The sequence below is a fragment of the Chanos chanos genome, chromosome 7, assembly GCF_902362185.1.
Source record: "Chanos chanos chromosome 7, fChaCha1.1, whole genome shotgun sequence".
NCBI lineage: Eukaryota > Metazoa > Chordata > Actinopteri > Gonorynchiformes > Chanidae > Chanos > Chanos chanos.
The window spans coordinates 46908688-46921238 of NC_044501.1; the positions used below are offsets into that span (position 1 = coordinate 46908688).

The 12551-nt window shown below is 43.4% G+C and overlaps 1 protein-coding gene across 5 annotated transcripts in view; it reads left to right on the forward strand.

Moving 5' to 3' along the window:
• nrxn2b (neurexin 2b) overlaps positions 1 to 12551 on the forward strand; it is a 543549-nt gene that overhangs the window by 282032 nt on the left and 248966 nt on the right. For all 5 annotated transcript variants that reach the window (XM_030779476.1, XM_030779479.1, XM_030779477.1 and 2 more), the window contains 2 exons: positions 7264 to 7437; positions 9496 to 9615. In XM_030779476.1, the coding sequence (XP_030635336.1) occupies positions 7264 to 7437; positions 9496 to 9615 (294 nt within the window). The remainder of the gene's footprint in view (positions 1 to 7263; positions 7438 to 9495; positions 9616 to 12551) is intronic.

Sequence of the window (12551 nt, forward strand, 5' to 3'; positions counted from 1 at the left end):
TCGTATCGGCCTCAGTGATGGAGATGCACATCCGTAGCCTCTGTGTGTGTGTGTGTGTGTAAGGCTAATTTATGGGCTTCCTGGAGTACAACCGTACTACTTGCCAACACAAACACACACAAACACACGCACACACTCACACACACACACACACACATATAGAGCTCAGACATCTTACATCTTACAGATACGCACCAATCAACTGAAAGGTAGTCAGTCAGATACACTAGCAACATGCTATTGTTATGATGGTTTGGAACAGTCTTTCAGACAAATCAGTTTTGATTTTAGACTTATTGGTTTATGAAGGCAGAAGCAGTGAGAATGTTGGTTCTGTTGTAGAAGAGTTCTCTGAGTGCTGTGAAGTGTGTGTGTGTTTTTAAGCTAAGTGAAGACAGGTTTGTGTCAGGGCTGTGACGTGTGTCAGGGCCCTAATACGGCTCACATATTCAGACATATTCAGTCTGATACTCAGTTTAAATACAGCACACGCTGAGTATGTCTGACACACAGTCTCTCTCCCTCTCTCTCTCCCTCACTCCTTCCTCTCTGTCTCTCTCTCTCTGTCTCTGTCTCTCTTTGAGGACTCTGGAGAGTTGAGTGTTGAGCGTCAGTTCCATTTCAGCCAATTAAAGGCAGTTATTTAGAGGGTGTGCGTCCAATGACAATCTGTCCGTATTGAGTGAGAGGTCACAGTCACACAAATAAACTGCAGCAGGTAATTGGTTCGAAGTGCGACACAGACTTTCTAATCCTCCCCAAGGGCTCTCATTGTCTTCAGCTAAGAGAGAGAGAAAGAGACACAGAGAGAGAGAGAGAGAGAGAGAGAGAGAGAAAGAGACACAGAGAAAGAGAGAGAGAGAGGGGCAGTGTGAACTGGTCTAAACAGTCAGTGTAGTCCACTGATGACAGTCTGTAAAGGTCTGTTACTACCCTGCTTTGCCAGTGTTGTTACTCATGCTAGTGTAGCTTTATTGAATGAAATCAAATTAAATTTCAGACAGCAACAACACAACAAAGAAAAATACGATATCATCAAGCATTATGGACCAAAGGCCCATGTAGTACAAATGGATAAACTGTATTGATAACACACAAAAATATAACTTGTTTATGGACACGTATACTAATTTACCTTTACATTATGACGGCTGTGTTTAGTTGGACGTCCTATAAAACATAAATATTGACATGACAATTACATTATTACAACATAATCAAATGGCCTTTGCACAGACTAACTACAGAGGGAAAAAAAGTGTTCCTTAAGTGGGATCAGGTGTCTGAACACTTTTCTTTTAGAGAAAATGCAAACAGGGTTAAAGACTCCTGAAACATCGCTGAATAATTCAACAGTCTCAGGTGTAAGCACTTGAGTAACCAATTTCTAGTACCAAAGAACTTATTTGTCTAAAATGAACGTCAAATCCCCTTTTAACCTTTCACTAGTAGTCCCTTTAACTTCTTGGAAAGTTTAAAAAAAAAAAAAAAAATATGCTTTGCATTCTTGTCCCTGTAATCGCTGTTTTAGAAGTTTCCAGATCAACCCTGTTCAGCTGCAGTCCTCAAGGACAGGAACCTTGAGAGTTCTTCTCCCTCATCTTTTCTTTAGGGATAGGGGTGTGTGTGTGTGTGTGTGTGTGCCCTTCAGCCAAACAGTGACTTGTAGCATTTGGTAAAAACTTTAACAGAGACCGGAGGACGTCTGTTTTCCCGGCTCTGGGGCCAGCGGGTCCGGCCTGGGAAATAACAGCTGGAACAGTGGTTGTTGATTGTTCTCTCTCAGGTCCTCCTGTGCCAGCACTGGCCACATACAGTTGCGATAGCAGCGCACTGTGGGCCTCTGATAGGGCCACCGAGTCGTTGTTACGACAACAGGGGCGGTCCCAGGTGAAAAGGGACAACCATAATTGGTCCCATCTGGAGCTTCACACATACAGCTCTTGCACAGTGGGCATTGATTACGGTGTATGTGTTTGTGTGTGTGTGTGTGTGTGTGTGTTTACAGAGATAGTACACAGCTGAAACTTCTGCTCTTCTCAGCAGCTCTTAAAATGGAAAAAAAAATTACATCTCCTGAGTATTGACATTTCAGCTTAGTTTGACAAAGAGTGTGTGTGTGTGTGTGTGTGTGTATGGGAGATAATTAACAAAACTCCTGAATTAGAGTCACAGTCAATGGGAGTCTGTGTTAAGCCAACAGGGGACTGGTCTACACCAGCTCAGAGCTGCAGCAAAACCAATGGGAATAAGTCTTTGAATGTACTGGTGTGTGTGTGTGTGTGTGTGTGGTTTTTTTAAGCCTTGGTCTAAATCTTTCCGTATCTTATGCAATAGGAGACAGGTATTACGGGCCGGGGGTGTGTGTGTTTTTTTTTTTTTCTCTCTGTCGTTGTTCTGTTTCTGTCTTCTCTGGTTACAGTCAAACGTTTCTCCTGAACCATGCTATCCACCGTGGCCTTTCTCTTTCAGCTTTTATCTTATTGTCACAATTATGTAGGAAAGGGTCTCCGTTATCGAATGGTGTGTGGTTATTAAAACTGCGTTAATTAACTGATTGACGGTAATGAACCCATTAAATGCGTACATTGTGGTGAATATGCACCGATAGCACGTAAAAGGAGAGAGGAAATGCAGAGAAGACAAATAAACCAGGGAGGCTGTCAGGAAACTGAGAGGAAAGTCCCTGACTAAAGGAGAATAAATGAAAACAAAAAAATGATATTGGTAAACAATACATAGGGATATGGAACTAAAGATTAGCTTGCAGCTGAAAGGGGAGATTTAACATTGATATATATGTTATTTAAAATGTTTTTATTATATTTGTTCCTTAATCAGTTAACCAAGTGAACAGCACACTACCGCAAATTGCCTCTATGCAGTAACCTCGGGTTTGGTTTTGCGTGAGCGTTCCTGAACCGTTCCGTTTTTTCTAAGTGATTTAAATGTGGCCTTAAACAGGAGATAACTGAAACTGGCTAAGAGAAGATATAGAAGACACACGATGAATTACAGTGGACACGGTTAAGAGAGACGTGACCAGATCTACGATTACGCCTGATGACACATAGTTAGCATCATGAATGTTCAGTAATGCACGTAAGCAATGCGAGACTTCACCATGAACTGAAAACACAATTTAACGATCTAGCGCAGGTGAGTTCTGTAACGGAATAACGAGCAGAACAAGCCGGTAGCCCGGCAACGCTGAACGCTCAGTGCAGTTGCAGTGTTACAGTGATAAACGGCAAAATCTATTCTACCGAACAAAGCTGTAGGCTATAAAAAAAAAAAAAACCCCATAAAAACTGTCGTCTGCACAACGCTGTACGCAATTGTTTTCTGTTAACTTCAACAAATTTGTTCAAGTAGCCTGCTGTCCTGTTCATTCCACAACAAAATTCTTCACCTTCGGCTTATCTGTTCCTGCAGACTCTTAGACGGAGCTTCGTGTCACCTGACTCTCTTCACATTAGGCGCAAGGAACGCCGTCTTATCGACATTTTTTGCGAGGAGATCACTGTTGACAACGGACAACCTGCTATTGAAAAGATGCGCTGCATGGGGGCGTGGCTGCAGAAACAATGTTTTGCTGTTAGCTTTCAGTAAAATGGAATGATGCTTGGGCTATTAAGTCCAACTTCCATTTGCGGAAATAACTAGAGGTTTAGCTATAATTCACTTGTAAAAACAAATGAGTAAATGCATAAATGAATGAACAGTATGAATCGATTGACAGAATTTGAATCTACCTCGAGTGGCAGAGTTTATTAATGGACTGGTCCACTCATAGGGGACAGCCCCACAGGAAAGACTTTTATTTACTGTGAGTTATTAAAGTCATTTGGTATATTGATTTAGATGCTTGACTGCATCATACAAAGTGTGAAATCCACATTAGAGAGGAAAGGAAAGAGAGAGAGAGAAAGAGACAGGAGGAGAGTGAGAGAGGAGGAGAGAGAAAGAGAGAGACAGGAGGAGAGGGTCAGAGAGAGAGAGACACAGAGACAGCTAGCAGCAATCGTCATTTATGGATTTGATGATCAAAATCTTGCACCTGTAACAGGGGAATAAAAGCAAAATCAAGAAGAAAAGAGACAAATACACATGAACACACACTCACACACACACACACACTCACGCACGCACACACACACACAAACACGCACACACACACACTCACACATGCACGCACGCACACACTCACTCACACATACACACACTCACACACACACACACAAAAAGTCTGTCCTCTGTCAGACATGGAAGAGTTGGGATTGTGTTGTGTGTGAATAGCATCGCTGGCCCAAGCGCCACAGTCAGTTTAGTCAATGCCTTCAGGCCAAGGCTACGACGGCTCATTTCAATTCATTCACATCAAAGACAATTCTCTCCTGTTTTTCTGCTTTGGCGTCTTTTCGCCTCCCTTTAAGCCTCCTTGTGTCTTTTCTTTTTTTTTTTTTTTTCTTTGTGGCTAGCACAGAGACGGCAGGTTTTAAATGAACACAGAAAGCAATGGGAGCTCTGTTTGTTTGGCAGATGCTAGGAGATGTTGTGATGTCAAAGGGTCAAGGTGGGTGACTGTGGAATGTGGAGAGTGCGTCAGTACAGTTTGTTTGCTCTCAGATGTTTACTGTTTTACACACAGATCTTCGAATATAAAACGCAGTAAACACGATGAACAGACACAGCACACCTTCATGTCAAACCAACCTGCCCATCCCAAACCAGTGCTCCCAGGTTCAAAATTCCCAAACCAACTCTTCCAAGTCTGACTGCCCACCCAAACCAATTGTCCCATCCTAATCCAGACACCTCACATCCAAAACAACCCTCCCCCATCCTCATCCAGTGACCCCCTGTTCCCAAACCAAATGTCCCATCCTGGTGCAGAGACCCTGTTCCCAAGGCAACATTAAATGATTGGACATGGACAATACTGGAGTTTTCCTTAAAAACAAAAAAGACAAACAAATAGATAGACAGACAGATAGATAGATAGACAGACAGACAGACACATAGATAGATAGATAGATAGATAGATAGATAGATAGATGGATCCAGCCTATAAATACAGCACGTCAAGTTGACAGGTGTGATTCAGATGAATTTTTAGGCCAGTTGGGAATTATTGAAACACACACACGCGCACACACACACATTTAAAAGTGTTTAATAACTGCAGAGACACATGAGTTCCGAACACTTGGTAACGATGTGGAAGACTATGCAGGAGAAACCACATTTCACGGCTCATAGCCAATTAGACAAGTCAAAAACAACAACAACAACAAAAACATGTTAATTATTCTTTACCACATCATCTAACTGATAACAACATGTCTTAAGTGAAGTGTTCACTGGTATGCCCTGCTAGCTCAGTTGGCTGAGTTTCAGCATGCTAGCATGTTAGCGTTGGCATTAGCATTAGTAATCTCATATGGCAGGAGACTGTGTGCGCGTGTGAGATCTCTTCAGGCCTGTATGCTTTCACTTTTCTCTGCTGTTAGAAAACTGATGTTAGCATCTAACTCGGCTTAGCTTAGCTTTAAAGCAAGTAATTGCTGAAACAGTGACAAACAGGGAAAGCTCTCCTTCTGCAGATGTTTCGTGGACACATACACACACACACACATGCACACACACACACTAAAACTAATGCATGAGACAGGCAGACAATAATCACACACACACACACACACACACATATACAAACACACACACACTCTCTCTCTCTCTCTCTCTCTCTCTCTCTCACACACACACACACACACACACACACACACACACTCTCTCTCTCTCTCTCTCACACACACACACACACACACACACACACACACACACACACACACACACGTGTGATGAGTTGATGAGATTGCCTCTTTGCTTTCTGCTGGCTGTTTTGATTTATCTCGTTGATTGGTTTCACTGGGAATTCCTCCTATTTTTCCCAGTTCTTCAGTCTCTCACTCTCTCTCTCTCTCTCTCTCTCTCTCTCACACACACACACACACACACACACACAACCCTCACCATAGTCATAAATCTTTCTCTGAATAAGAACTCCTCTCTCCCTCGCTCTGTGCTGAAAAAAAAACAACAACAACAATCCACATTTCTCTGTCTGTGGATAAACCCGTGAATCAGCATCCTTAAACTGCAGCCTACGTCTATTTGAAGTTGAACTCCAATTAAACCGTGCCAACCCAATGCATCTTCCCGTGCCTGTGTGACAACATGAAAGTCCAAATGCTTTTTCTTTGGCGTGTGGTGTCTGTGCTGGGAGCATGTGCAGTCTGTCCATGCCACACTGCATCCATCTCCATGAAGACGTCAGATGAGTGGGTCTAGGGAGAGAGAGAGTGTGTAATGAGTGGTCTTCTGACACTGTCTGTGGAACAGCAGGTCTCTGGAGCAAGAGAGAGAGAGAGAGAGAGAGAGAGAGAGAGAGAGAGAGGTACAGCAGCTGTGTGTGGTCTAATGTTGTTGTTGGTGTTTCTGTTGTTGTTGTTGATTGGTATTGGAATGATTGGTTGAGTCATAGTCCTTAGGCTTTGCATCAACAACACATCTGACTGTGACATGTTCTGCCTGTCACTTTACATAGCATATCACACTCCATCAGCCAGGGGCCTGGGACAAACACACACACACACACACACACACGAAGAATGAGGAGGGATGGAGTCACTGAGAGTGAAAGAGAGCTAAGAGTTTGTCATAAAATGGAGAAGTATGAGAGGAAGTGACAAGAAAGGAAAAATTCTCTTCTGTTCATGGTTTTCTTTGTTTTTTTGTTTTTTTTTTGCATTCTTTTTTTTTGGGGGGGGGGGGGTTCCCCTTAAGTATTTTGGTATCAGACTCCACACATGTTGTCTTACGGTGCATTATGAAACACTTGATGATTTCTCTCTCTCTCTCCCTCTCTCTCTCTCTCTCTCTCTCTCTCTCTCTTTCTCTCTCTCTCCCCTTTCTGCACCATTTAAGCAGATTTCCCAGGTCTTAAGAGGGGACCATTCCCAAATGCCATTAAGGCAAAAAATTAATTACCACTAATTCACAAGTGCAATTATTGTTTGGATTACTTTTCTTTCTTTCTTTCTTTCTTTCTTTCTTTCTTTCTTTCTTTCTTTCTAAAAATTTTCACAGTCCTTAGTGAGCCATTGCACAGAATAAAGACTACTTTAAAACTTTGAAACTTACTCACTCTCTCTCTCTCTCTCTGCCTGTCTGTCTGTGTGTCTGCCTGTCTGTCTGTAGGAGAGCTGTATATTGGTGGTGTAGCAAAGAGCATGTATAACAGCCTGCCTAAGCTGATTGCGTCCCGGGACGGGTACCAGGGCTGCCTGGCCTCAGTGGACCTGAATGGGAGACTACCAGACCTGATCGCAGATGCCCTCCACCGGGTGGGCCAGGTGGAACGAGGATGTGACGGTGAGTCTCACACACACGCGCACACACACACATGCACGCACATAGGCACACACACACACAGGTACACACAGTGATTTCATGGTAGGATATTGGACAGTGATGGCCTCATAATTGTTTAGAGAAGATCAGATGGAATGAGAGCCAATGGTATGTGTAAAAATGTGTAAAGACAATATTTACATTAAAGAAAAAAGTGAATGGGTTTGCATAGAAAAAAAATGAGTGTGTGTGAGTGTGTGTGCGTGTGTGAAACCGGAGAAGCAGCGATAGCTGACAGGAAAGCTCTCCATCAGTAGCTTCAGACAGACGTGGTAATTCAGTGCTAATGTTGTGATTGACTTGGTTTATGGTAATAATAGCAGGGTGTTTAATTGGTACCTCTAGAGTCCAGCCATTAGCATTTTGATTGATGGCCAATTCAGTTCAACAGGCAATTAAAATAAACCTCACTCAAATTAAACCTCACAGTCCTCCCCGCACTCCGATACAGAACCAGGCTGAAAAACTCCTTTCGCGTCTCTCTGTCTCTCTCTCTCTCTCTCTCTCTCTTTTTTTTATGTTGAATAAATGACTTGTGAAGTGCTCTGATATCGTTTTGTTGCCTGACCTAAAATGAATCTGTTTAGGAAAATGATTCACTCGTCAGGTTGTGTTTTATTACACACAGTGCAAATCAATGGAGTGTGTTTTTTTTTTCTTTTTCATTTAGAGCTATGTGTTATCTATCTATCTGTCTATCTATCTATCTATCTATCTATCTGTCTATCTATCTATCTATCTATCTATCTATCTATGTTTGTTTACATCTCTAAAACATACCCAGTCACAGGGCAGACAGCCGTCTATGGAGACACAGTGACGTCCCTTTTTAAAAAGGTGCAGGTGACTTTGTCCTGATGGGTTCCTATAGTGAATGACTGTAGTGTACTGACTGTTCATGGCAGGATGAGGCGGGGCACATCACATGTGCGTCAGTCTTTAAGTGGTTAAGTGTAGTCCGTCGTTAACTAGAAGCCCTGTGGTAGATTAACGTATCACTAACATAGTCACCTGACCACTGCCCTCCTTTTTAAATCAGGGTTTCAAAATATGTGGTCTTCGCTTAACGACACCTGTAAGGAAGTTCAGAATCAATCTTTTCTGAGTATGTTTTCCTGTAAAACCAGGAGGATACCGTCCAGTGACGGCCTTCGGTCAGAACCCGTCTCCGATATGTCCGATTCACTGGGAAAGTGTCTAACTATGCCAGATATGTGCTTCAGTTTTACAAATATTTCAGTTTTTGACATTGAGTGCATTCAGTGAGAAGTGTATTCTCAGCTCTTTGGACGTTCCGGAACGTTCTTTTGATAGATGGTCTTTAGGAGTCCCTAAGAACATCAGTAGCCAGTATTATTGTGAGGAGACAGAAAAGTGTTTCATCGCTGTTAGCGCTTTTTCTCACCAGTTTAAGACAGAGAGAAAGAAAAGCATGAATAACACTGTTTGAAAACGTTATTCATGGCAGTGCATGCCAGTTTTCAACACACTTAATGTAATTGGATTTCTTTATTTCTTTCTTTTTTTCTTTCTTTTTCTTTCTTTCTTTCAAAAATCCCCTTTCCAACATTGTTCATCAGACAGCCTCAGTGTGAGGCGTGTGGAGTGGATTTAACCTTGTCCTCGCCCTCTTGGAGAGTGTAACTATTGATGGGGCTCTTACCCAGTGCTCCGGTCCACAGCCTCATGGGGTCTTTTAAACTCCACAGTCAGACACCCCTCAGACACAGCTGAAAGCTTGTCCCTGACAATCCACCTCCGAATCCTTCCTTCATTAGTCTAAATATATTCGTGAGAATTGTCAACGCTGTGGTTATGACGTGAATATTTCTCAATGAGAGTGTGTCGATGCTCACGCTTCTCTCTCTCTCGCTCTCTCTCTCTCTCTGGCTCTCTTTCTCTCTCTCTCTCTCTCTCGCTCTCGCTCTCTCTCTCTCTCTCTCTCTCTCTCTCTCTCTCTCTCTCTCTCTCTCTCTCTCTCCCATGTGTTTGTGTGCGTGTGTGTGTGTGTGTGTGTAGGACCCAGTACCACCTGCACGGAGGACTCCTGCTATAACCAGGGGGTGTGTCTCCAGCAGTGGGAGGGCTTCTCCTGCGACTGCACCATGACGTCCTACGGGGGTTCGTACTGCAGCGATCGTAAGTACTCACACACGCGTGCACACACGTGTGTGTGTTTTTCTCTTTATCTCCGCTGGGTTGCCTGTCATCACACACTCCTGTCCTGTGTTTGATCTGGCTGTGAAGGGACCTCGTCAGGGCTGACGTTAGTGGGTGTAAGGGGGGTAAAGTTGGATTTGTGGTTTGAGGTCTATGGACTGAGATTTGTTCAAAGTGATGATGTGGACATGCAATGTATTCACAAACAAAAAGGACTTTCTTTCTTTTTAACCATATGTCTGATTTGCTCGTTTGGTTTAATGAAAAAAAGCGACTTCCTTTTGATTAGCACTTAGCGATTGCGGGTTGGCGCTACCGCGGTGGCCTTTCGTTCATGTCGGGCTAACAGTTAGAGTCGCCACGGCAGGTTCCTGATTCGTATTTGTAAACGTTTTTTGAATATAAACACAGTCCGCATCCACGTCAAATTGATTTAATCCGAGCTTAATGTTTGAAATGATTATGTCAAACCTCCTGCGGAGTTTCTTTTTGTTTTCATTTATTTGCCGTTTCGATTTGTTTTCCTCAATCTTTCTTCTTTATTACCGGTATTATTGTTATTGTTATTGTTATCATTATTGTTATTGTTATTATTATTTTCATAGAGGTGCAAACACATTCAATAGCGTTATTGGTATCAGTGTAGTTCTGGCGGTTCCGTACGGACCACCCTTGGCGTGTGTGCCAATCTGGTCCCGCGAGGACCGCACAGCGGGTGAAAGAGCCCGTGTCTGCGCCACACTGACGGGTTAAGTGGCATTTGTGTCACGCTGAGACCTGCCACGGTCATGCCCGCAGGTGGCACGGCTCGCTGACGGGGAACGAGTGACCAGACAGAGGGGGAGCGAGAGAGAGAGAGAGAGAGACATAACAGACCCAATATGAAACTCTTTATTATTAAGCCTCCTTCCCTTTACTCTTCTTTTGACCTTAAACAAAGGTCCAGAATGCTCGTAAACTGACTAATTATAGTCCAGATATTGTTAGCTGCTCTGCTATCATTCATTCAGACTTGTTGTAGGTCAGCGGGGGTGACAGAGAGGGGACAGGAGGGGGGAGGGGCTTTCAGCAAGTGGACATCCTTTGAATCAAAGGAGATACACAGTGGCCCTTAATTGAGATTAATGTCTAGTCAGAAGAAGCTGCAGTAGAGGCACTGAGATCATGGACTCTCTCTGATATATTGACTTCAAATGCTTCCGGAAAGAGACACCTTTAATCGGTTTTCAATTGACTTCTCTTTCTTTCTTTCTCTCTCTCTGTTTCTGTCTTGCTCCCGTATGGGAAGGTCTTGTACAGATCACTACCCGATTGGTTGTTTGACTATGTCCTTTACAGATCATCACCTGATTGGTTGATTGACTGTGTAGCTAAATTGGTTTTAAAATATTCCTCAGTGGTCTCCCGTCGCTAAGTCGGCCTCTAATTGAAAACGAGCCGGCGCGTGCGCTGGTGATTAAGAGGTTTAGCTGTTAACCCTTTTGTCTTGTTGGAGGGGGAAAGATCAGATGCTTATAGGGGTGAGGTGAATCCATAAAGTGCTTGTTTGCTGTCTGTTTTTCCTTGGTAATGATGGATGTAATGGGGCAAAAGGTTCAAACCCATTAGCTTAGGCAAGCAGCACCTCTCCTGAACTCTGCTGATTGTCCCTGAGGAGAAGCATCCGTCCCGAGTTGCCTTTGTCGCGGACGTCTTTGCCTTGATGGGCCAGGCCAAGCGTTGTATAGAGATATTGATCTGAAGAACATGTTGGAGTCTGAAGTGCTGTTTAGCTGAAAATGCAGTAAAAGCACTCATGTGTACTGTGTTGCTGTAAAAGGCCAGGGCTGGGGGGCGGGGGGGGAGGTGGGGGGGTGGTGGCTGGTTAGGGAGCGGGTAGCCTTTTCCCTGTAAGAATGAGATCACATCACAGCTGTACGCGGTTTAGTCCCGTTAATCAGAACCTGGTTGCTGCATTGAGGAGCTGAGTCAGGTGTGCTTGCGTAAGTCCATGGGGTAAAAGTCCCCAGGGTAAAAGTCCCTAGGGTAAAATTCTATGGGGTAAAAGTCCACATACCTTGAGGCTATGCATGGTCTGTGAAGACAGGACACGGAGGCCAAGTGCTCGGCTGCTGGCCTAGCTGTGTGTTTCATTTTTTTTATTTCCTTTTTTTAGCTTGTTTTAGTGCTTAAAGGTTTATCCTGATACGTGTGGTGTTTTGGTAGATGAAGCTAAGAGGATTAACTGAGATGGATGGAACTGCGGTTTGCATGGCTGTGGAGAAAAAAAAAAACAAAACAAAAAACAATAACGTCATATGGGCAGAGGGTAAAACAGGGAGTAAATGCAAAAAAAGCCAGAACTACTGAAAATCAACTCCCTCCAGAACTACTGAAAATCAACTCCCTCCAGAACTACTGAAAATCAGCTCCCTCCAGAACTACTGAAAATCAACTCCCTCCAGAACTACTGAAAATCAATTCCCTCCAGAACTACTGAAAATCAACTCCCTCCAGAACTACTGAAAATCAACTCCCTCCAGAACAGCACATTTGACCAGTTCTGACCGGTAATCCCCTCCCAGAATTAACAATGGTCAGTCAATGCAGGAGGACTGTTAAGATTTTGTACGAATATGATTGAATTAAAAGGAAAATAAGTCCAACACATGGAAAATCATGGCATTGTGCACTGAGAAAGAGAACTGAATCTGATCTAAATCAAAATCGAGAAGAATGCAGATGAAATATTGATGTCAGAAGGGGACGGGATGTGTCTAAACAGCACAGACCAGTTCTCTGATACGAAACACCGGCTTTTGTTTTTCCTCTGTTTTATCCTCTGATCAGGCCGAGCTTTACATGAATATTTGCATGTCATTGTGTCTCAGTGCTGTTTGTTTTGCTGTTCTTTACCAGGTGTTGGTGGTCTTCAA